This window comes from Camarhynchus parvulus, chromosome Z (assembly GCF_901933205.1).
Source record: "Camarhynchus parvulus chromosome Z, STF_HiC, whole genome shotgun sequence".
Taxonomy (NCBI): domain Eukaryota; kingdom Metazoa; phylum Chordata; class Aves; order Passeriformes; family Thraupidae; genus Camarhynchus; species Camarhynchus parvulus.
The window spans coordinates 54,120,400-54,146,186 of record NC_044601.1 but is presented as its reverse complement, the minus strand read 5'-3'; the positions used below and the strand labels follow the sequence as shown (position 1 = coordinate 54,146,186).

The window sequence follows — 25,787 nt, the reverse complement described above, 5'->3', positions numbered from 1 at the left end:
GTACATACAGCAACATGAACAGCGAAACGGAGAGTTTGAGGTTTTTTCTGGTTTGACACTCCAAAACAGATAGTTGTCTGTAAGTCTGTAGTGTATTTTACTTACTTGAATATGTTCAAATAAATAAGAAATGCTAGCTCAGTCCAGCAATTAATCTTTTCTAATGTTTTCCTTTTGACATTGCCTATGCAAGACATACATGACATCACCACAAAAACAAATTAATGAATCATAATATTAAGAATAATTTGGTAAATATTAGGAATAATTCTTCATAATTTTTATTCTCAAGAAGTGCTATTCTCCAACATGATATACAGTCTCCACATATTCACCAAATGTTAATAAATTTCATACAGGCTTGAATTTCTTTTAGTCCAAGAGAAGGTCCTTAGCTTCCCTGCTTCTTCCTCTGATGTAATACATTTAATCAGAATAAATAAATAAAAATAAATAAATAAATAAATAAATAAATAAATAAATAATCCTTCACTATGATTTGAAGGCAAGCTCATTTCCTCCATTTAGCTGAAGTACAGTGACGCAGGGAATACAAAGGTTTGGTTGTTTGGTCTGGTTGTTTGGTTTAGATTTTTTTTTAAGAAAATACAGCAGTCCATCTGTATTTGGTAGGTGGAATATATACTAAAAAGGGTATTTGGTAGGTGGAATATATACTAAAAAGGGTATAAAAAAACTCCCAGCTTTATAACCCAGAGGGTGCTGACTTCTGTGGATTACCACCCAGCACCCAGACTTGTAATTCTGTAATAAACCGCAGCATCAACTCTGTGTGCTGTTGGCTCCAGCACACTGGGTTACAAACTCTGTTTTGGAATAACAGTAGTAGTAACACAACTGCCTGGCAAAAATGAAATGACAGTTTTTCCATAAACTCAGTCTTCTTTTAGTTTGGATGCCATTTTCATTTCCTTTAATTTTATGTATAAAATCTTTGACTGGAAAAAATGTGTCTTGTCTTTTAAACTGGCACCAACCAAGCTAAAATTTTCATTCAGCAGAAGTTACACACGTACTTAATTTCATCAACTTTGAGTAGTCCCACTGAGTATCTTTGCTCTTAAACCAGCTTTAAAATTGTGCAGTTTTCTAAAATTTCCACAGATCTACAAGGTGCACACTAAGTGTTCTCATGAAATTGAGACAGAAGCTGGAAGATGGAATAAGCTATTATAGTGCTTATTAAAAGCTGCAATTTATTAGTCTCAAAGGAACTTGCCAAAATTCCACTAACTTCGACTTACTCACCAAATCCTTTGCTCCAAGTCAAGAAAAAGTTAAAGGATTTTTCTAGAAGCACCAACATTTCCAAATCATTATATTTTGGTTTTTCTTTTTCTTTCTTGAGGGACTATGGATTCCCTTGTTTTATAAACAATAAAATGATTTTTCACCAGGTCCAGTGTGGGATCTCATACACTGCTGAAGGGGCGCCACTCCACTTGAGCATCAGTCTGGTAAACTCAAAAAGTCCTGGAAAACTACTTCTCTCCTGAGTGTGCAACAAACCCTGAAAATCTCCGCTCAAGGGCCTGAATCTGGCTGATTATTACCTTTGCTATTTATTCAGTTATTTACTAGTGAGGTTGTTTTGGGGGCAGGGAGAGTGGGAAGGCATGCCATGCAAACGTTCGATAGAGGAGGGCAAAGGCAGCTGTCTGGTATTTATGCAGCGAAGCACAGGAGGACGCAGAGACTCGAGAGAATCGCCCACTGTCTGAAGAGTTACTGTGTCTCCAGAGCCGCCGAGAATGGGGAGGGGGTGGCTGGCTTCCTCTTGCGGGCAAATGACCGGCCGTAAGAGTGCGTTTTTAAGGGGTGATGTCAGAGAAATTAAACTCGAGCAGTCAAACACACCCCCCTACCTCAACGACGTGTTTCTTCTGTTCTTAAGGCGAGAGAGGTGGCTGTGTAGCACACCCAGCTCACTCCTGCCCTACTGGGACAGGGGCTGGCCGGCGGCAGACACTTATTAATTATGAACAGGGAGATGTCCCTTTAAGGTCTGCTGCGCTCTGCGAGAGTGTTTAGTGGGGGAGATTTGGCTTTATTTGTACATCCTAACGCTGGGCTAATTCAACGGGGAGGTTTCCAAAACTCAGAGACCTTTAGGGGGGGTGGGGGGGAAACTGTGTGCAGTGGGAGGAAGCTAAACTCTTCTTAAACGCGAAGAAGCAACGTAAAGACTGGATAACAAACAGGAAATGCCTAACTCGGCTGCGAGGCGGACGGGCGGTGCAGAGCGCTGAGCTCCACCGGCAGCGCAGCTCAGCCGGGCGCGCCGGCGGCAGGACCGCTCCCGCCACCGCTGCCCTCCGCCCGGGCTCCCGGCCCCCGGCTCGCAGGAGCCCAGGCATGGCTACCTCCTACTGGATGCTGACAGGTGAGTAAAGCCTTGTTTCTGCCTTGCTTTGAAGACTCGGGTCCCTAAAGCAGCCCTGCTCCCGGTGGGAAGAGGGTGAAGCTGGCAGGGTCTGGCACCCAAGGGACGGCGCCCTCCCGTCCAGATCTCTGCCCCGGGAGTGCCCTTCCCGGAGCTGCCCTCCAGCCGCAGGCGGTGAGGAACCTCCTCGGTTTGCTTGTCTCTGGGAACTTTAATTCCTAAACCAATTTTAGAATCTGCGGGCAAGGAAGGGGTGGTTGCTAGATGAGGATGAATGGCTGAGAAGGCATACTGTAATTGAATCTGGCTTGGAAGAAACAAATTTATTTGATTTTGTTGGTTTGGTTTTTGGTTGGTTTTGGAGGCTTTTTTTAATTAGGGTAGATTTTTTGCTTTCCTCTGTTTGGCTTTCAGAATTCTGATTGGTAAAAGGGAAGTGAGGAAGCACTCACTCACTTCATAAAGATGAGTTCATCCGGAGATGGAATATGTAATATTTCCTTTTAGGGGTTCATTGATTGTTAGTGACTTACTTGCTTTCCTAGAAAATAGAATGCAGCAAGTAACAATGTCCCTAGCTAGTCAATCTGTAGTCTCATCTTGGATCTGAAATCAGGGGATTCCTAGAAGTGGGAAAGAACCTAAGGCAATGCTGGGATTCATAAGCTTGGAAACTTGGACATTGAACTGCACAGCAGCTCTTGCACAGGCAAATAGCACACAGTGAACCTGAAGCAGTTCCCCCCTGAAACAGGGGAAGAAACCAATTTCATAAGAATTGTCCAAATGCAGGCAGCAGCAAGTGGGGAAAAGGTAAAACTAGAGTTTTCCCCTCTTCCCTCTGTGCTTATTGTGCAAGACAGAACAGATACTGGAAACTGTGAAAATCTGAATATAGTATTTTGGCATGCCATGTTTAGGGTTTTTTGTTCTTAACTGTCTTCATTATTATTAGTGGCATACTCCAAAACATGCCTTTGTTTGTGTTCCTTCAAAGAGGGACACTTTGTAAAACAGCAAAAGTTTAGTGTGCCACAACTTCCCTTCAGAGTTGCAGAGTTACCACTGGTAATGCTGACAGATAAAGAACTTATTAGTAATGAAAAAAAAAAGATTTACTGTCAGATAGGAAAACATTTCAAGTCTCATCTGGATTTTCCAGGTGATTACTTTTTTGGTGGTGATGTCATGGGGGTTTCTTTTTTAAAAGATTGCTGGGAGAAAGAATAGAAATCTTGGAAATAAGAGAAGGCATTACCAGGTAAAGGATTCAAGTTGTCTCTGGTAAATAAGGGAAGTTTTGTCTTGTTTCGATGAGACCTCTGAGAATCTTGACCACAGAAAGTCTGACATGCAAACAGACTGAAGTGCATAGAGAATTGAGAAGCCTGATAAGGGTCTGAGTAAAATGATCTATGGCAAAACACTGAATTAGTTAGGCTTGTCTATCTAGTAGAAAAAAAACTAAGGGCAAAATGTTGAACATTTCAAATATATCTCTTCATCCAAATATTATTGCTGAGGATATTATTCCAGATTTCAATGTTTCTTTGTTTTGTGAGAGCACTCAGTCATGACTTTCCAGATCACATACGTTGGTTTCCAAAGATATTGATGAATACTTGATTCTCCAAATCCAACAAAGGACAAAAGAAAATCAATGTAACTGACTATGCATAAATCTTAGGGAATATTCAGAAGAATATTCTTACTCTTCAGGTAAAGAATTGCTAGGCTACCAAAAAAAGCCCACCCCTTTCTCTTTCACCAAGACTTTTGATGAAGTTGGATGAACAGCTATAAGGGATGTTTGAGTTTACTTCAGCTGGCCTCTGTGTAAGTGGTTTGACTAGGGATCTGCTGAAGTTTTCTCCAGCCCTACATTTCAACAGGAAGGAATGAAGGAGTCAGTTTAAAGGCTTCCATTACCTTTAAAAGCTTCTTCATGTAACACTTTTATGCAAAGCCTGTTCTCTCCTGGACTTGGGTCTTTATTGATGACAGTCTTGCTGTACTCATCTTTATAACAGAAAAGATAAAGGTAAATAGATAAAGACAGAACTGTATGCAGAAAATGAAATGGTCTTTGTTCAGAGTCTGTAGAGGCAGGACAGCCAGAACAAAGGCAAAGCATGAAAAGAGATGTTTTCCCAAGTTTCCCTCTCCATCTGTCTCTTTTATCTTCCTCTGCTCTTGCAACAATAACACCCAACATTTCTTAGCAGACTTTCCCCCCTGCATCAGAGATTCTTTCCCATTAGTTTTTCTTATCCACAATGCAAACATGTTTGCATGAATTCTAGCTGAAGTGGCTATAATATGGAGGGGATGGGATTTCCTATGAAAACGATTTCTTCTTGTCTACAATCTGTACATAACCCACCTTCATAAAGTAGTTGACCAAGAATTGAATATATAGGGAAGTGTGTCTCAAACATTTTCAGAATAATAACCTTAGATAACCAGCACAGCTCTAAAATCCCTAAGAATATATGCTATCACCATTTTCCTTTTATCTTGCATTGTACTTAAAAACGTTCAAAAATGGATGTCAAATTGCTGCAATTATTAATACCAATAAAATTGTATTTACAGAGCGATTTATTGCAAGAACTCTCAGGTCTTACACATAGTCTCAGTCTTTTACCAAGGCAGGAACAGGCATGCAATTTTGAACTCTTATGTTAAAACTGTATGAAGAGTTAAAAGTACACACTTGTTTTGGCTCTACCATGATCAAAGTCATCTCTCTCCCTGTCATTAGCAAAGTTAGAATGAACTTAGAAACTTCTATGATTCCTAATTTTTTTGAGATGTTTTTCTTCTACTGCTCATACTTTGACATACTCAAACAAATAATAATATCTTATATTTACTTTTTTACCAGAGTTGGCAAAACAGTATCTCTAGTAAGTATTTTCCTTTGTAAGTTGACAATGGTCCTGGCGACAGTGGGTAAATCCATTGAAGTTTACATTTGCCACTAAGTATTTGTGGATCACTGTTCACAACTCTATATATCTTACACCTTGCTGTTTGAGAAAAAGCCCATATCAAAATGTCTCTTTCTACAACAGTCACTTGAATATTCTGAGTGGCAACTTTGTTTCAAAGTTGCCTTTCTTCTTTGGTTGTGGGTTTGTTTGTTTGCTGGGAGTTTTGCTTTTGGGGCGTGTTAGGTGGGGTGTGTGTATGCACACATTTGCATTATTGTGGGGTTTTTTTAATGCAGTAAGTTATTTTCCTGAATTGAATGTTTCTTTTCTACTGGATGATACTGGATGCCAACTTGTAACCTTTATCTAGAATACCAGAGATGTGAGGCTGCTTGTAAAAATTTAACTGGAATGAATAAGCACAGAAAAGTTTGTAAATACACCACTGTAAAAGAAAAAAAAAGTAAAATACATTTGAATGTGGAAGTAAAATATGCATCACAGCTATTTTTTTCTTGAAAGAATAGCATGAGGTCAAGCTTGGGAATTTTATAGTTGCAAAGAATGAAAAGAAGAAAATTTGCCATAAATTCACCATTCAGCATTTATATAGGTGAGTGAAAGGAACTCTGAAAGTAAAGTTGAATGCACACTCTCTCCTAAAGAAAACCTGAATGCAGAAGTTCTTTGCCTCTGCTTTTGCATTAAAATGGTAATGCAAAATTATTAGTATGTACAAGTTAAACAAATAGTTACTTACATATGTGCTTATGTTATATTCCCTTGGGTGGTCCTGCTTGATCCTGTGAAACTATTCATGCTAACAGAGTCAAGCATGTGTACTCACAGGAAGAGAGTCTGAGGTCTGAAAAATAAATCCTATTATGTAATATCTGATAAAGTTGTTTTTACACCAGTATCAAGCTTAGGGAAAAGGAACGCACATTACTGGCCAGATCTGAGTTCACTGTCCTGTCACTGACTACAGCTAGATACTTCAGAGAAATTTATAGGTACACCATAATGGGAGATATGGAATTATTTTTGTTCACAGCAGCCTTGTATCTCATCAAATTCTTGACTCCAAAGCCTTTCAAGTCAGCAGATTCCGTAATCACTGTGAGTTGTTTTTTTATTTAAAAAAATGGCAAACAGAGACCAGAAATTTTCTTGTGACCACCTTCTCATCTGTAAGAAGATGCCTTCACGCTTTTCTGTTACTAGATCGTGTGTAATCATTCCAAACTTATCTGGTTTTTTTTTTGCCCTGACACACTTAGCATGGCACATTAGTGTGCCTACCTTCTCAACCTATTTTTATTTAATCATTTCTCATGCAAGCATTTTTTTCTACTCTTCATTCTTTCCCTTGTTCTAAATTCGCAACATTCATTCTTAAATGGAGCTTCTAGTGTTGTATGCTGTTTCAAAAATAAGCTACAGAACTCAGAATCATATAATTATAGATTTTTAAGTGGTTGGAATGGATATTAAAGATCATCTAGTCCCAACCCACCTTGCCATGGGCAGGGACAATTCCCACTAGACATCTTCCAGCTTTCTCAAGGCCTTGTCCAATGAGTACCAGTGTTGGGAAACCACAACCTCACTGGGCAAACAGGGGTTAGGTGCTATTCTAGTGTGTAACCACCCTCAAAGAAAAATTTCTTCCTGTTATGTAACTTAAATTTCCCCTCTTTCAGTTTGTACCCATTACTTATTGTCCTGTCACTACAGTTCCTGATGAAGAATCCCTCTCCCACTTTCCCTCTTCCCTGTCAGATACTGGAAGGCTGCTATGATAAGGTCTCACATAACCTTCTCTTCCTCTCCAATATTCCTCCCTTCTTGTATAGTGATACAAATTTTCATTATTTCTGGCTTGCTAAATTCGTTTGGGCTGCAAATTCAGCTGTGTAGTGATGATTCAGGTCCATTTTCTTTGCAATATCATGTGTTTTAGCAAGGCATCTTATTTCTCCATGTGAACATCCAGCTTCGTTTGAAACGTACTCATCTGCCTCCCCAGCAGGTCAGAACTGGAAGGAAGCCAGTCAAGGTTCAGTACTGGCTGAAGTGTAACTTGCAAATTTAACCAAAACCTTTTAAACCGGAATTCAGTTTAAGAGCAGCGCGCAAGCAACAGGTCAGGTTTCCATTTCCATGGGTGAGGGTCCCCGCGCCCCGCCTCAGGCAGGCGGCGGCTGCTGGGGGCGGCACCGCGGTCCCCTGGCTCCTTGGCGCTCGCTGAACCACGGCACTGCGCCTCTCGCCTCTTTTGCCATCTGTGCCTGTAAATTTCCACAACTGCTTGGCTTTGGCCGCTCGGTTTTGGTTTGGTTTTTCCCTCTCGTGTTTTGAAACGTGCGGCACGGTGTAAGGAGACTTCAGGAGTTTGGACCGCCGCTGCGAAGCGCTGGAGGGGAATGACGAACGCAGGCACGCCCCCCTCCCGGCGAGGCAGTAGCCGAGTTCCAGCGCTCGCAGCAGCGCGGCTGCTCCCCACACCCCCGCCCTCACACCGCCCCGGCACTTTTCCTTCCGCAGGATGAGCGAACCTCGGGACGCGCCGCCAGGTTACCCGCGCACGGCGCCCCGCGCATGCGCCGTGACTGTGGTGACCGACAGGGGCGGGGCGGGGCGAGGCGCGCCCCGGCGGCGCCTCGGGAGGGAGAGGGCTCTGTGCGCGTGCGCCGTGGGCGCGGCTGGGGACGTTGCGCGTGCGCGTTGGGGCCGGCGGCGGGCGCGCGGAGGAGCGCGGGTACGGGGGGCTCCAGGAAGGCCGCCCGTGTGTCCGTCTGTCCGTCCGGGAGTGCGCAGTCCCGCCGGCTCCGGCCCTCAGCCTTCCCTGCTGGGGCACGCCTGCCGCCCGCTGCTGCCGCGGCACAGGGGGAGGGACGCGAGGAGCCGCCAGGATGAAGCTGGTGAGGAAGGACCTGGAGAAGGATAATGCGGGGCAGGTGACGCTGATCCCCGAGGAGCCTGAGGACATGTGGCACACCTACAACCTGCTGCAGGTGGGTGACAGCCTGCGCGCCTCCACCATCCGCAAGGTTCAGACCGAGTCGTCCACGGGCAGCGTGGGCAGCAACCGCATCCGCACCACGCTCACCCTCTGCGTGGAGACCATCGACTTTGACTCACAGGCCTGCCAGCTGCGGGTCAAGGGCACGAACATCCAGGAGAATGAGTACGTGAAGATGGGCGCCTACCACACCATCGAGCTGGAGCCCAACCGCCAGTTCACCCTGGCCAAGAAGCAGTGGGACAGCGTGGTGCTGGAGCGCATCGAGCAGGCCTGCGACCCGGCCTGGAGCGCCGATGTGGCGGCCGTGGTCATGCAGGAGGGCTTGGCCCACGTCTGCCTGGTCACCCCGAGCATGACGCTAACTCGTGCCAAGGTGGAGGTGAACATCCCCCGCAAGCGGAAAGGGAACTGTAGTCAGCACGACCGGGCGCTAGAGAGGTTTTACGAGCAGGTGATGCAAGCCATCCAGAGGCATATCAACTTCGAGGTGGTGAAGTGTGTACTGGTGGCTAGCCCAGGCTTCGTGCGGGAGCAGTTTTGTGACTACATGTTCCAGCAGGCAGTCAAGACTGACAACAAACTTCTGCTGGAGAACAGGTCCAAATTCCTACAGGTAAGGATCTAAGCAGTTTCCAGAGAGGGTAAAAAGAGGCTTGAGAGTTGTGTGATAATAAAAGGTAGTTACTTGGGAAATAAGTCATTAAAAAATAAATTTCTGACTGAGCATCATGAGGAAATTATTCTCGTGCCTCCCAAAGCATAAAGTGGTTACACATAGTACAGGGATGGTTCCCACCTAGCATACCTTAATGTGGAGTAGAGAAATTTCAAACTCCCTGTAAAGGCATGTTTACTCTTCAATTAAGTGTGAGGTGCAAGTTGGAAAATACTTTGCACTGTTACTTTGTCACACTGTATAGCATGCATGTTTTCTAAAGATGTTTTTTTAAAGTACCTGGATGCGGTATGTGTTAGTTATTACCAAAATTCACTAGAATTTTATTGTTAGTTTTGTACTACATAGTTAAAGGCTGTGTTTTTTTGCTTGTTTCTTAGTGATCTCTGGTTGAGTGAGTGGGGCTTTAGCCTTATACTGAAATAGTCATATTCAAAGCCTAAAATACGTTTTCATAAGGATGCTTATGTTATTTTTGGGTTGGAGTAGGCCTGGGGTGATCTGGGGGCAGGGATAGTGACATGAGTCCCAGTGCTTAATGGTCCCAGTACTTAGGAGACCCAGTGCACCAAGAACCCTCCTTTTCCATGTGTAGCAAGGTGATAACAGAGAGAAGTTTTAATGTAATTCACAGCTTTGCAACCATAATAATTGCACAGATTTGATGCTTTTACACCATATGCCTGCAGTGTTGAGGGGCCTTCCTTTTCTTGAATTCTTTAAAAAAGGGGCTTAGGCTCAGATTTTAGTTTCTTGTTAGTTTCAAGTAGTCTTATCTTAGGAGCTCATATATTTAATCCAGCCTTTGAATAAGAGAGGCTGTTTTCTTGTGCTGCTTGAAAGGCAGTTTAAAGAATTTGGTATAGGCTTTGGGTTGCAGGAGAGAGTCAGAAAAAAATCATATGTTTTTCAAGAAGGACTTAAGTTCCGCAAATAAGCATCAAGATTAATACTACATATCATAGAGGATGTTTGTGATTGGTTAATCAAGAAGATGGTCCTTTTTCTTAAAAAACACCAAACCTTTGACTTTGTTTTCACTCTAGGTCCACTCTTCCTCAGGACATAAGTACGCACTGAAGGAAGCACTCTGCGACCCTGCTGTAGCTAGCCGTCTTTCTGACACTAAGGCAGCTGGTGAGGTCAAAGCCTTAGATGACTTCTATAAAATGCTGCAGCATGAGCCTGACCGGGCTTTTTATGGCCTGAAGCATGTGGAGAAGGCCAACGAAGCCATGGCCATTGACACCCTGCTGATCAGTGATGAGCTTTTTCGGCACCAGGATGTGGCTACCCGTGCCCGATATGTTAAGTTGGTAGATAGCGTACGGGAGAACATGGGCACAGTACGCATTTTCTCCAGCCTCCATGTGTCTGGAGAGCAGCTGGGCCAGCTGACAGGGGTGGCAGCTATCCTGCGCTTTCCTGTGGCAGAGCTCTCTGACCAGGAAGATGAATCTAGCTCTGAAGAGGATTGATAACAGTGACTTCATTCCACAGTTTCTTTTTTGCGTCACGTTGAAATGACATTAAAGGTCCTCCTGACCTGAACATTGCGTGCAGATGTACAATGACATGTAATTAAAAAGTTTTAATAGTAAACATATACACACATATATGTATAGCTTTACTCAGCACACTACTGATGCACACTACCATACATATCTGATGTATGGTAATAATTATCGGTATGTTGTGCTGAGCTGACTGTTTTTGCAGTTCCGGACCACCAGCAGTACAAGAAACTAATTTGGCTCCCCAGCACTGCTTAGTCTGCATGTTAAGGCAGACTGCCAACTTAGTGAAATATGTAAGAAAAAATAGTAAACTAACAGGGAAACATTCACATTTGACTATTTCTGTTCAAATGCTTGAAAAGAGTATTATGAAACAAATGTAAACTTTTTGGAAAAGCTGTCAAAACTGTGCTTGATCTTCACAGGAGCTCCCTGTTCTTCCTAAGGTGTGTCAAAGGAATTGGGTCAATATCAGCTCTTAGGGCTTTATGTGGTGATGAAGTCTAACCACTTAAATATTTCTGTGAAACACTTGAAGCAGTCTTTCAGCAACGAGACCCTTTAAGTTAACCATTTCTTTGCTAACACAGTAGTACATGCAGGACAAATGGTGACTCTCTGCACCCATTTAGTTACCTTTTTGAATCCTGTTATCTTGGGAAATTGTCCTGAAGACTAATAAGTTGTCATTGACTGTATTCTGCTAAATTGGCATTATTTAGCACCCAGTTCTGGGAAAGTAAAGGAAAAAACTTAGAAAATCAGGACTTCAGTTTCCACAAGGAATCTTTTGATAGCATATAGTTTAGGTAACTTCATAATCTGGTATTCTGTTTTGCATTTCTCTTTAAAAACATACATAAACGGTGATACAGAAATAAAGATGACAAAAGTATCAAACTTCAGCTTAAGATAGTGGAAACTGTAAAAGTGAAAATTACCTTTTCAATTATTTGACCAGCTCAAAATACTGAGAGCCAGAAAGAGTTTTCTTTCTTCACTGAGCCATAAATCTTAGGTTGAGGAAGCAAAAATTGCTTTCAGATTCAGACATAACCTGTGGTTGTATTGTTTCAAATCCAGGTTTGATGATGTGGCTTGTGTGTGTAAATAGACATTCCTTATTTAAATGTGATTGAAGGTGAGAACAGGAACCACAGAAGAATTCTGTGATATGGAAAGTGTTGTAAGAGTGGAACAATAAAAAATAAAATCACCAAAACTCCTAGTCTGGGTAGAATAGTTTTAGGAAAATAATTTTTAAGGATGGTCCCCTATGTTCAAGGTGCCAATCCTCTGAACTTAATACTATCTATTGGTAGCTGAAGCACCAATCTGAACTTCTTGATAGAGAAGTACTTTTGAGTCAGAGCCATCTCCCCTCTTCTACATCATCCACACAGTCTAAGAAATTCTTGAAAAGAACTTGTGTAAGAGCTCTAACACCTCAATTCTTCTTTTGTTGAAAACAAACAAGCCCATTGAGACACTTATTTAAAGTTAGCTTGTACATGAATTATGTTATTTGAGCTTTACATTTTTGTCTTGAATGGTGTTGGGTGACACAAGTCATAGGATGCTCAGGTAGACTCTGTTTGGCAGTTGTGACTGTTTAAATTTATTTTTTTTAATTTGCCTAAGTTTATTGTACACTTTTTAGCAAGAAAGCACCTTGATTCCTGTTATATCTAGTTTGATGTTAAAAACAGGAAGCAGAAGAAATTGACCAGGAAATATTAATTATAGGCAGCAAATTCAGGCCTTAAATAAACTCGTGTCAAAACAAGTCATTCATTTCTCCAAGCTTTTATAGCCTAGGATGGTATAGTAGTATATTTCCTTTTTCTAAGTAATGTCAGTTTGTTGCAGCTGTACACAAATGACATTCTAATTTGTAGTGCATCAGAAATTCTTAGTTTTTCTCAACAAACTCTCTGAAGGACAAATCACTGTTCTTTGGTTGTGGGATGGATTGCTGCTTTATCAGACCAGACTGGTTCCAATTATTCCATTATAAACGAGAAGTTGTGAAGAGTTTGTGCTGAGTACTGCATGATTACAATGGGGGTTTTGTGTTTTGTGCCTGTAGTTACCATCAAGGAAAAGAAGTGGCGATTTTGTTGCATTTTTCTTTCATCTGGTAAGCAAATGTGACGATAGTGATTATTTGAATTATTTACACTCAGAATTAAAATTCTGCCTTCACTATATTTTGTGTAATTTTCTTTTTATTTAGCTATTGCTATCACGTTGTTATGTCTCTGAAAGAAATACTCATGGCATTGCCCAAAGAAGTATGGAAGGGTGGGATTTTTTTTTTCCTTTGGTAAGCATTTTTGTAGTAAAATAAATATACGATCACTATGTGTACAAATGCATCCTGTTTCAGGAAACAGCTTAAGGGCTTGGTATTGAACAGGGGCTGTGTTCAGTGCTTGACCTGGCCAATTTCCTGGGTTGCTAGTATCTTCCATGTTTCAAGGAATTTTGAATAGTTGAAAAGTCCATACTGACAAAGTTGCTTGCTCAACGCAGACCTTAGTTTGTGGGTATAGATAAGACTTGCAGAAGAGGCATGCTGTCAGCATATCAAATGAGTGAGTGCTAGAGCCATCGGAAAATATTTTTTGTGTCTATTGTTTGGAACTAAACTAAAAACTGCATTTTGAAATGTCTCCGTTTTGAAGTGTCTCCAGTTTAGGATTATATTCTGGCATAATTCTGTGAATTAATAGTGTAGTTTAGCTTCCAGTTTTTCTGTGTTCAAAATGAATGAAGACATCGTAGGACTTCCTGAAGTTTGTTACATTTGGTAGGAAGAAAGTTCTAAAAAGTATGAAATTAGATTGATCGTGAACCCTGCTGTGCTAGACAGTGATTCAAATAAATTTATTCAGTTATTCTTTTGCCTCTCTTGCAAATTTGTATTTTGGAACAGGCCCCAGTCTGTTAGTTTTGTGACCTTTGGCATTTAAATCCACTTATCATTTATGCTTTTTGTGGTTGTTAATCAGCTAAAGCTCGGTGCAAAATGCAAGGTCACCACCAGCTAGAGACCAAAATAATCCTACTAATTACAAGTCAAAATAAAAGATAAATCCTTCAGTAAAATTGTAAAGCATTTAACAATATTTGACTAGGAAGTTCCTCATCTCCCTCCTCCTGTCTTTACCCTTGTATAAGTAAAGTGCTAGTAATAAATGATCTTTGGACCACCAATGTAACAAGAGCCCATAGCTCTTCAGTTTAATTTGTGATGGGACTAGACATGATGTTTTTAAAGCTGTGTAAATGTCTAAATTTTCATTTGCAGCTGTTCTCTCACAGGTTAAGTAGCGCTGAATTTTAGAACTAACTTACCCTCTGAAAATTTCTTACAACTTCTGAGCTGCTGACCTTGGTTTGCCTTGTTCAGTGAAGGTATATTATAGCTCAGTTCTCATTGAACTGATAGATCACTTGAGCCTCTCAAACTTCTTTCTGGAAGCTGGATTATAGGTGTAGAAAACTGTACTAATAGCTTGCATATTTTTGATCACCCCTTCCATTCATTTTTCTCTGAGACTTTCATAGCTCTTTTTAAAGAAAAGAAGCCAGTTTCCTAAAGGAATATACACTGAGTTTTGCAGGAAAAACCCCCATATTGTCAGAATGTGTTACTTGAAGCCATATTTCTAGAGTGTGTAGTCTATTGATTCTACAAAAGACCTAAGAAAGCAATTTTTAAAATATGAAGCAGCAACTAGAAGGTCCACAATTAGGAATCCTTGTTTATAACCTAAAATCAGAATCCCTACGGGAGACATAATAAAAAAAAAAAAAAAAAGAAGGAATGACTTCAGAAAAGTACTTATTTACTTTTTAATATAGACAGAATTTAAGACTCAATTTTTTTCCTTGCATTGGTTGCTTTAATCTGAAGAAATCTCACTTCTGACTTGATTCAGCAGATAGTGGGGAGAGAGTGGTGGTAGATAGTTTTCCAGTATCCGTCTTTCTCCTGTAATGGCCGCAAATTGCTTTTAGGGTTCATTCACGTTTTGTGTGGGAAGGAAGTATTTTGATGTTTCATTATTCTGCAGATTCGGGGTTAAGAAAATGCCTAACCATTTGGTCTTGTGATAATTATGATTCTTAATTCAGGCTCCGACAGGGATTGAGCCTGGGCTTTTTCAGCAGTGGAAAGAGTAAACACAGGCTGTGAAGCCTCTTGTGTGACAGTTGCCCGAAGACTTGCTGAATAAGTGTCATGTTTAGTCCTGCCACATATTTCATGCTTGACTCAAATAGGGCATTGACTTGTATTTGAGGGAACTGCTTGCATGATACAGAATCTAAAGGAAAGATTCTGTCTTCAGTCTAACAACCAAACTGCATATCCCCTATCAACTTGTGAATTTGACTGTTTTAGATATGCTCTGTAGCTTTCCCGTGGAAAAAAAAATTACTCCTAAGGTGTCTTAACCTACAATAAAGCATGAGGAAAAGGTTTCTGAAATCATGGTTGTTTTTTCTGTTGTCTGAAAATAATTCTTCCTTTTGTCCCACTTGAGAGCTGTATAAGAAACAGAGAGGGGAGTGGTATCAGAGCAGCCATTCTTTCCAAGTCAGTGTCTTCTGGGAAATGCAACATGAAGCAGCAACTTTCAAGCCCTGCCCGGTCTTGTCAGTTTTTTGCTGTATCAGTCTTTAATTTATCGCCCTCTTTTTGGGAAATGCCACATTTACAGCTAGTGTAATTGCTGTCATGCTACTCTAATAATTACTTAGAAGTCAAATCAGAGCTGATCATGAATCCTCTGGCAAAGCAGCTATTCCATTAAAGAATGTTAATTAGTTGAAACCAGTCCTCCTTTTTAGGAATGTACATACCAGACATGATGGGAAGTGTTTTCTCTGGTCCAAAATGGAATTTCTAGTCAAAGCCAAGCCTGGAATAGCAAAGAGAGAGTGTAAGGGGTTTAAGAAGTCAGATGGAACAGAAGATACAAAGCTTAAAGCCCTTTTCTCTTTCATAGTAAACACAAGGCTAAGGTGCTAGCTAACACTAGCTAAAGGTGGTCCCTTTGCTGTCTCTGTCATTAATAAGTACAACTTCCACATTGAGCAAATAGATATATCTTGTCTGAGATATCTAAATCACAGCTGGCTCAGGCATGATGTCTGAAGGAATGAGGCAGGCAATTTTCAGATTTCTGGTCTGAATGTGAAAGGAAAATAATTGAAAACTAGAACTGTTCCTACCAAAAACATTTCTATCTGTAGTTTTTCAGAAAAAAAGCCCTGAATAGTGTTCCATGTTTCAAGAAGATTTTGGACCTGATGTCTACCAGCAAATATGCTTTTGAAGATAGGCAGATCCTTTCCCATGCAGTACTTTTTGTTTGATTAGAACAAATACTTTTAGCACACATTTTACTGAAAGGGTTTGTATGTGAAGATGTGTGTATGTGTTCAGTAAGAGCAAAAGCTAATTTGAATCTCAGCTTGTTGCTTTGATAGCTGCAGGATTGGCTCAAGATGCAGGGTTGATAATTATCTTCAAGATGGGAAGATTTGTTTACTGTAGTAGGAACTTGGTAGCAAGTGATAAATTCAGGAAGTCTGAGAGTTTTTAAATGCTCATGGACATTTCTTTTCATGGTTTCTGAAGCTCTGAAAGCTACAGCAGGTTTTGCTGAAGAAAATTGCCTTTTCTTTGACCTGCATTGTTCAAGTGTTTTAGATAAATAATTTAGTTAAGGTGTGAGAGAAGTTAATTAATTGCATTTGTTTATCTGCCCAAACAGGTACCATAAAACCACTTCCATTTGGTAAAGAGAACTGGTGTATCCCATATAATTTATTCCTCTCCTGTGTGGAAATTTCTGTTCTGAAATAGGTTGTCTGAGAGAAGCTGAAATGGCCTTTGCAGAAACAGCGCTGGGTGAACACTGGCGCTTTGCCAGGACAGTCAAGTCTCCTGAGACACTGGCTGCCCTTGCTGCAAAGCTGTATGTAGGGGCTACTGGGACAGCAGTGATGAGAGGCAGAAAAAGAGCAGCTGTCTCCTGAGAGAGCTGTTCCAAGTTCCAGAGCTGTGAGGAAAGATGAAAAGCTGTGGTTTAATGGAAAACATGAGATGCTGTTTTGGGTATGTGACTTCTTCCCCAAAGGGAGACGCAGTGAATGTTTGAAATGTCTGAACTCAGTTCTAACAACTCATGCTAGGCTGAGGGTAAGATGCCAGCTGATGTGATTAAGCTCTCTGTGTGTGTGTCTGAGGGAGAGGAGCTTTGAGCCTGAGACAGACCCTAGAGATACTGAGACCTTGCTAATCTTCTCACTATGGAGTAATTTCCGGCCACCCTTCTGCTGTATCTGAGGCTTGTGAAAGACTGTCTTTGTTTTCCTTTCATACCTGTCTGAAAACCACCTTCTTTTTCAAAAATACTGCTTTGTGAAACAAACACCTCACTGTGTTGTGTTGGCAGTCTGTGTGATAAGCAAAGGAAAAATTTCCAGCCAGACATTAAAAAAACCTCAAACCAAGAGAAGCTGATTGAAATAAACCTTACAGGCTTTCTGAGAGGGTACCTTGTGAGAAGAAAAAGAGAAAGACAGATGAAACCATACGTAGCAAGGTTTGTTGGTGGTTTTTAACAGTTTTCAGGTCACTTCAGCTGAGATGAAAAACTGGTAAGTCAAATCAGTCAACTGAAAGGCTTTTAAACCTTTTCTCAAGAAAACCCCAGAAATCAGTTGTTAAAACTCTGTTAGTACACAGTCAAGCATTGTGTTCTTGATAAATTATGACTGCCTAAACTGTTTCAAGCTGTCTGCATTTGTTTTATCCAAGTGTAGATTTGCATGGTCCTGTTTATTGCTCTTATGAGATAAAGTATTTTGTTATGAACAAAGATGAGTGTTTAGAAAAAACAAAATTAATGCTGACAACTGTGAGTCAAGTCCAAATTTCATAATTTTGAAGACTTGTCTTTCTTTTCTAAATAGGTAATAGAATTTTATGGGTGATGTGGGTTTTTGGAAAGAGTGTGGAAATTGTCACTGAAAAAAATGCTTAGGGCTTTAGGCAGTTGTAATTTGAATTTGAGCTTTTTTGCTTATTTCTAGAACATTTTTAAAACTATTTTGTTTCCCTACTTTAAGCACTTTTATTTTGACATAAGGACTGGCAAGAAATAAATGTATGTTAGAGAGCAGAACGTTCCTACTACTGAAAAAATGAGAAGCTGGAACAGCCTTCCTGTCAGAAAAAAATCAGAGCAAAAGGTCACTTTTTTATGGAATTTGTTTACCCTGAGAAATGTGATATAGTTAACAGTAACAGATAGGAATCAGTTCATCAGTCCTGTACCCATGTTTGGAACAGAAGCAGAGCACTTGCTGGTTTTATTTCATCGGAGCGTTGTGTTGCCCTGTTTATATCTGTTCGATTCTTAGCACATATGTTCACACTGCATCTCGGCAATTGCACCAGATTTCACCACAACACTGACCTCCTGTGAGACAGGCATAAGCTGTTTGAGCTAATGATGCAAAAATGCTTAGATTATGTACCTGATGAGGGCTTAATGAGTACTTTCCTTTCCATCTCTGCCAGTTAGATGTCTGCCAGGAGCTGTAAATGCTATTAAAAAATAATTTTGGGGTGCTTTATTTGTAAATAGGCATTAGACTGAAGTCAGTGATCATTAAGTGTGTTTCCTTTAGAAAACATGTTTTCTCCAGTAATTCTTAAGTGAGCAGCTATGAGCTGGTCCTCTGTATCTATCAGCACAGCTTGCTAAAGTCTGTTTCTTACAAAGGCAACTGTGGTATCCCATAAAAAAGCAACTGTGGTATCCAAAGGGCTGTAGACCAAAAAGAACAAAAAGACCTCAGCATCAGAACTGCTGTGCTGCCTCATAGCTGGCCAGGAAGGAAAAGCTGGAAGTGATCTGCCTGACTGCTGCTGAAACTATAGTTGAGGTGCTACTTGCATAAGACTGATGTTAAATCTGTGGTAAGGTAGCACATACATGCAACAGTAGTAGTGTGGGATTTAAGTTGGTGGCACAAGGTTCATTTGTACCTTTTTAGGAGGTCCTTTTTTTAGGACTTGCAGATCCCATTCACTTTAGAAGACTGAGTCACTTTTAAATGACCGAGAACTGATCTTAGTTGTGCAAACTTCAATTCAGCTTGGACGGTTTCCTCACTATTAAACTTGCATGGTAGTTCTCTGAGGGTGATGCAGATGTTTGAAAGAAAGAGTAGCAGGTTCTTTATGGAACTCCTGGTATCACGAGGATACTTTCAGAATAGGCCTGGTTCAGATAGATATCTTTAAAATCATGGGTGTACTTCAGTCCTGTGGGTGGGAAATGAAAGTTATTAGTGCCAGTAATTCATGTAGAAAACTCTATCTTAAACTGCATCTAAAAAACAGGATGTTTTTCTACCTCTAGAATCCAGCTCTAATTTTTGGGGGGGAAACAAACCTTCCTTTTATAATCTCTTCATGGCTGGTTCCAAATTTCCCTGAATTGTTTATTGGCAAATAAAAATTAACATTTGCAGTAAAAAGACCTAAGATTAATTTTGCAGTCCTTTCAACTAGCTTATCCCTACAGTAGTGATACAACAAAAGTTCATGCTGTTACTGATACTTGAGTGCCAGAGTCTTTAAAAATTAGTAGATATTGTTGGTGATACATATTATGCTAAAGTTTTCAGTATGTTGCCAGTTGGTATCGATAATATATGATGAAATGACTTTTGGAGAATTCATTAGCTTTTCACTTAAAGAAAAATTATCTTGACCGTAAAAATATACCACATAAAAGAAGAAAATTAAAAGCCAATAAAATTTTGCTGCAGTTTTTAAAATTGGTTTGTTTTCCAACTGCACTGTGAAATGACAATGAAATAGTCACCAATCTTGACCATATTCTATTCCACACATATCCCTCATAATTATTACAGGGAATAAGTTTCTTGTTAGAGGTGCGTCTTCTGTTCTTATTTCAAGAGTGATACTGATGGAAAGTTGCCATTTTGGTTTTGTCTTTTTTTCTCATGGTCATAGATGAACACTGTATGCCAATTCTGGCTTACTGTTATAGGAATCCGTTTACAGAAAGTTCCATTTTATCTGTTGCCTGTAAATTATGCTCACCTCACAGGTAAACTGAAGATGAACTGCTATCATATGACACATCAAGATGTGGAAGTCCTTGTGATTATCTTGGACCATAAGATGAGCTAAGCTGCAAAATACCTTCTGCAGCAACCTTACAAAATCACTAATGCAATACCAGGTGTTCTTTTGGTCTTCTTTGACCAAATGAGTAAACTTTTTTTCCTTAGGGTGCTGTGTTTTTCATGGTATGTGTGTGGTTTTTGTAACCTTTACTAGATTAGGCAGCTATTTTTATGGTTAAGTCCATGGAAAATTTGATTTAATGATCACTGTGGTAATTTGCTGTTCCACATTCTTATCTGCTTGGATTTCTCGATTCCAAGTAAACTTCATGTTATCACAGAGCAATGTTCTTTAAATTGTCCAGTACAATAAAAGATTTCTCATCACAGTTAATTCATAGGTAGGGACGACTAAGGAAACAAACTGGCTGAGGATTATCTTCTCTTTTAGCAGTGAAAAGTCATAGACTTCAAATAAGGAGTGCTCTGTATGTCGTAGTAGAAAGTCGCTACAGTGATCACTCGTGCTGGCACATGCTTGGCACGGGCTCAGGATTTCGCAATGACCAGGTCAGACCTGATCTGTGCAAACACACAGTGCCTGCTCCCTCATGCTTATGCAGGACAGGCTGGTTCTCCCTGCAGGCTTTTCAGTGTTGTGCAGTTGGGGATGAAGAGGCATTTCCATCTGACCTTGTGTGAGAGCACTAGCATCTGGGGACCATTCATAGAGAAATTCCAACATTTCAACAAATATGTGACTTATTTTCCATTATTGCCTATAGCAATCTCTTATCAACTATATTCTCGCTGTAGCAATTTTTTGGTTACCAACAGGAGAAAAAGTTTTTTAAAAAATAAATCTTGAACAATATTATTGACAGTGCATTTGATGCATCACAAAGAATTAACATAGGCAATAGAAAAAAGGAATTATTCAGATGATAGTTCATATTTTCAGTCCAAGCTCCATGTCAAGCATTTTTAAACTTCAAAATTTTCCTTCAGCAGCAGTAGGTTTATCCCTTACTTTCCAGTTCTTCTCTCAAAAAGCTGTGCATACAATTGTTTAATTATTTTTTTGTTTCTTTCAACTTTACTACGGTATTTAACATAAGTAAAGGAATTTTCTGTGTTAGACTGTTCTGGTGTTTCCCTGTATCTTTGAGATGGAATTCAGTTTAGTGAATATCATTTTGATTTATGGTTTTTCTGGAACTTGTTAGCCTTACGTAACAAATTTGTCTGAAGAATAAAGTAAGTCTTAGTGCTAAGAAGCACTTTAAAGTTTAAGAGTTTTCAGGTCTCTGCTGTATTATGGGAATACATACAAAAAGGGAAACAGAACTCTACTTTATCTAGCCATGACATAAGAAGCTGCAGAAACATTGTGCTTTCCTCTTACAGTACTAAAACGTGGTTCAGCTAGAAATGAACTGATGTGTTGCAATGAAAATTATGATAGCTGTTTTATTATGGGAAATAATAGGTAAATTGTCTCTATACATCTTGGCTATACTTTGCAAGTTGATTTTTTCTTTTAATGTATGTGTCTGAGATCTAATTCTAAAGTGTGTCTCTGCCTCATTTGTCTCTGTCATTTTTGTTTGGTCAAGCTTTCTTCTTGCATTTGGGTTTTTTCCCCCTCCAACTATGCAGTGAGGGGTTTTTCCCCCTCACTGCATAGAAAAATTGTTTAAGAGCAAAGGAAAAACTTATAAGCTTCCATCTTTTCCCTTCCATTGTACTCCAAAAGAAATTGGATCACTGCCAAATTGATGTTGATGCATTTTCTAGAGACAATCTATGTTTTTGTTGTACTATGTAAAAACTGGCTTAGATTTTATGGTCTATGAATGTGAAAAGGTCATATCAGGGTATTTGCACTTCCTTTTGGAGGATTTCTTCTCCTCCTGAAGCTTTGAGTAATTTGATTGGGAGCAAGCCAATGATTATGCTGAGCCTAAGGCAATGAAAGACGGGAGTTAGTAGTCATTGTGAAGTAAAGGAACGGAAAAAAGTTTTACTAGCTTAAGACTTTGAGAAAAATTACCTGAAAATCTCTAAAATAATTGGAGGAGGAAATGAAAGGGTGAAGGAATCAAGTCTGGTAAAAAATTAATTTTCCTTCATCCATGTCACAAATGGAGTGATATACTTCACTCATAGGAGTGAAACTCCAAGATATGTTATTGATATAAAACAGTGAGTTGACAAAATTCAGTGTTAAATGTGATGGTGATTTAACAAGTTTTGATGGCAAAGTATACTTGACTAACAGTGTAGAGGACAGAGACACATAAATCTATCAGGGAGACTTTGCTGTTCTGCCATGAGGTTCAGAAAGGACTCCCTTGCTTTCTAAACTCCTCTCAGAGAGGAATCAATCCAGGTCCAGCTAGATCCTCTCCTGGTTCTAGACTTGGTCAATGCTTATGTCCAGAGGATGGTACGTGCACAATCAATCCTCTGTAGCACTTATCTAAGAGTTTAGCATGCTGTTAATCACTTACTGAGAATGTGCTGCTGCAAGGAGTCTTTCAATTACTCAAGGGGTAATCTTGAGAGGTCCCTTCTCAGGGAGAGAAAGGCGCAGTCCTGGCAGGGAGATAGTTGCATGGGTTTTCAGTTAGGCATTATTTTTTGCATCAGTTCTCAGATTATCATATTTTCCACAAAGTTTGAAAGGAATTTCTGTCCTGGGGCATTTTATAGATAGCTGGCTTTAAATTTGATGGAGTAGACTGGTGAAGCATAGGCTTATCAGATAGAGTAACTTGTTTGGGAGCCCTTTCTGGTGCAATGGTTCACATTCTCTTAAAGTCTATTTAGATTTTTTTTTTATACGTAAGTAACAGCATGGTGGCAATTTATCTACCTTCAGAAGTGCATTGATTTGCCTGCAGTGTTTAGCAATTTTTCTCAGTTTTGGCAGTTTTTTTTTTCAAAGATAACTTGCAAGTTGCTAAGGAAAAAAAACAAGTACAAGGCATGGATTCAAAAGAAACTTAAAAATATGTAGACAATGTCATTTTCAATTCACATTTGAACACTGACAAGTAGTGATTTCCTCAAATCAAAGGATTCACCAGTGTCATGAGTATTCAGGACTTTCTTTTTCCTTAGTTCCTATATTAGCATACTAAAATTGTGAAAGATGTAGGCCATGTTGCATGATGGTGAAAGACACCAGTCTCCATCTTCTCAAAATAAACCTCAGTTGAATCACAAATGACTTGTACTGTTGAACATGTATTTCACTTTCTGCCTTGAAATTCCTTGAAATAATTCTATAGCCTTGCATGTGGTTTTTTTCAACTCTGAGGTAAATTCAGTTTTGAAAACTCTGTATTAAAAAAATGCACCTGTGATTCAAAGATACATTTACAACAATTATAACCAATTGCTAACATAATAAAGTGGCACTATGTAAGAATGGTCATACCATTTTTTTTGACCAGACAGTGTTGACCTTCTCAATCTTTTTTGCTACCTATTGCACAAGCCAGTATAACTTTGGATTGAATCATAGACAGAAAGTTAGATGAACTATGGTTCAAAGTGACATTATATACATGATTTGGTAAGATAGAAAAGGTATGGCAGCTATTTTCTTAAGAATGAAAAAAAAATTCGTTTTGCTTCCTCCCATTAACCAAGTGTCACAGAATTTCATTTTGTAGGAAACATGAAATGAAAACTTAGAAATTTTCATTAACTATTTCACATTATATGAAAAATAGCACTCTTGCTATAGCACTCTTGATATTCAATTACCATCATACTGTTTTAAAAGAAACAGTAAGGTTCATATTGGATCTACTTAGGTGGGTTTTTTTGGCTAAGAGCAACAAAATTTACCTGTAATACATAAAGTATGCTTGTGTGGAAAAAAGCCCAACTAGCAGTGTGAAGTCAAATGAAAAATGACTGTGGAAGAAGTGGCTTTGTGACTTGGTATCTTGTGTGTCCTTCAGCACAAGGTGTACTTGACCTACCATGCTGGTTTCAAGAAGGCTGCATGATGGAAAGCTTACAGAACATCAGCCAGAAAAGCTGGGATTCATCATAACTGAACTAGTGGTTGTAGAAAACCAAATTAAATGTCCTATTTGACTCTTACTGATGAGTTTTATTTCAGAAAACAACATACATGTTCATTTTAGCTACGGTTTCTGCCTGGAATATGAGGCTTGCACATAAAGCTATATGGTAGGAATTGAAAGTTCCAGTGGGGGGGCTTATGAGGAATGGTCTTTGATAGCAAAGGAGGATGGACATCGTGGAAATACAAAAATTGTAGGAACTTGTATGGAGTTAAGTGTTGATGGAAGAACTACATCCCAAAGATGGACTGGAAATGGTTGGAAACAAGATAAATCATTTTGTAGGAGTTGTTTCACTTCCATCAAGCTGCTAAATTTGCGAAGACTGTACATCTCCACAAATTGAGAAGCAGACCTCATAAAGTTCTTTGTATGTGACTGCATATTTCTAAGGCTTTTTTCTTTCTTTTGTGAGAAACTGAAAAGTGCTAAGCATTGTGAAGATGAGAGGGCCACTTCCCAAATTTTGTACAAAACAGTTTTATTGTGATTAGTGCTAATTGAGTAGGGGACATATTCTTGGTCTCTGCCATTATATTTCCAAAAGTTTTGCCTGTTACATTGTGTTATTCATTTGGTACTGCATTACAAAGCATTAATTCAGTATATTTTCAGACTTGATACTGCATTATAAAGCTATTTTCCAACACAAAATACTTAGTACAAAACCAGTAAAGAGAGCTTTATTTAATGGGTTGTACAAAGCATTTAATTGGTTTTGAAAAGTGTTTGGCTACTGCATCTGGAATTACTTTCAAATATATATTTCTTGGTCTTCTGTGGTATTTATCTACTTTTAATAAGAAGTGTTTTGTTAATTATTCAGTCTCTTTCCAGAAAGTCAGTCTTTTGCTCTTCAAAGGTTAAAGATTAAAGAAAAAATGCCAGAGGCAAAATCATACAAAAGTTCTTTTGTAGCCCTGAAAAATAAAAGGCTCAATTTAAGCACTACTGAAAAAGTGTCTGAAGTTGATTCTTTTTTTATATATATACAGCTTTATTTGAAATATGTTGATATTTAGCCAGGCAGAACTGAATGCAACAAGAGCTCCTGCCTCAGCCTTCTTGGCCTTTTGCAGTAAGACCAGACCACTGTGGCCCCTGAACTCACAGACAGCAATTGTACAACACTGTCGTATTTTCTTCCACTTGGCATGTCAGTGGCTAAATCTCTTTTTCATAGGAAAAGGCTGTGTAATTCTGCATTGACATTATCACAAGTGAAGCAAAAAATGAAGTGTGTAGATTTCCTGGTCCAGCAAATAATCCACTTTCACATGTTTGAGCCGTGATTTTAAAAACAGCATTTCTGTAGTTATCACTTTTCAAGTAGAAGTGTGCTTGCTACCAGCCAGGTGCAGCCCAGCCCTGACCCAAGTGCACGGTGTTGTGTTGGTGCAGCTAAGGGATCCAGCTTTGAGGAGGTTTTATTTCCTGAGGCTCAGTGCTGTGTGTACTGGAGGACACAGTTTGTTCTCTGCAGCTGGCTTGATTGCAGCTAGCTGAGAGCTGCAGCTCAGGCTTGCAGGTGCCAATATACAGTGGTATCAATTTCCTCAAATGTAAGAGTTTTCAAATTGCAGAGCATGATACTGTCTGTCACCATTTTGAAAATAAGCTTTTGTGGGAGGCCACAATAATGCTTCCCTCAATGAGTCACATTTACCAGCATCCTGCCTGCATCCTTTTGTGTTGATTTGTTTCATAGGTTTTCTAAGACAATGAGGCAGGTAGTCTTTGCAACATCAATGTAAAACACTGTTGAAGGCAGTCAGTTACTGTCTTACAATTAGGACACCTTTTCTAATAACACCTAGCTTTCAGTACACTGTGATCACATGCACAGTTCCCTGTTGCTATATTGTGCACCTGTTCTGTTTGCAAGTTCTTAAAATATCTTTACAATACCATAGATTGTAGTACATGCCGTACAA

General features: G+C 39.7%; 2 protein-coding genes across 3 annotated transcripts in view; both read left to right on the top strand.

Annotated features, from left to right (window-relative positions):
• The first annotated feature begins 1,808 nt into the window (after nucleotides 1–1,808).
• Nucleotides 1,809–25,787, top strand: part of ITGA1 (integrin subunit alpha 1) — a 73,726-nt gene continuing 49,747 nt past the window's right edge. The window contains exons 1-2 of one of the 2 annotated variants that reach the window (XM_030968280.1): nucleotides 1,809–1,924; nucleotides 18,913–18,920. In XM_030968280.1, the coding sequence (XP_030824140.1) occupies nucleotides 1,809–1,924; nucleotides 18,913–18,920 (124 nt within the window). Of the gene's footprint in view, nucleotides 1,925–2,167; nucleotides 2,405–18,912; nucleotides 18,921–25,787 lie in introns of those variants that run through there. The other variant, XM_030968279.1, reaches the window with a different exon arrangement.
• On the top strand, nucleotides 7,870–14,398 carry PELO (pelota mRNA surveillance and ribosome rescue factor). The gene is made up of 2 exons (XM_030968281.1): nucleotides 7,870–8,981; nucleotides 10,091–14,398. The coding sequence occupies exons 1-2, from the start codon at nucleotides 8,256–8,258 to the stop codon at nucleotides 10,520–10,522; spliced, it is 1,158 nt and encodes a 385-aa protein (XP_030824141.1). The 5' UTR covers nucleotides 7,870–8,255; the 3' UTR covers nucleotides 10,523–14,398.

Coding starts and splice junctions, on each gene's coding strand:
- PELO (XM_030968281.1), top strand. CDS start 8,256: ATGAAGCTGGTGAGGAAGGACCTGGAGAAGGATAATGCGGGGCAGGTG. Junction 8,982..10,090: donor ACAGGTCCAAATTCCTACAG/GTAAGGATCTAA, acceptor TTTTCACTCTAG/GTCCACTCTTCCTCAGGACA.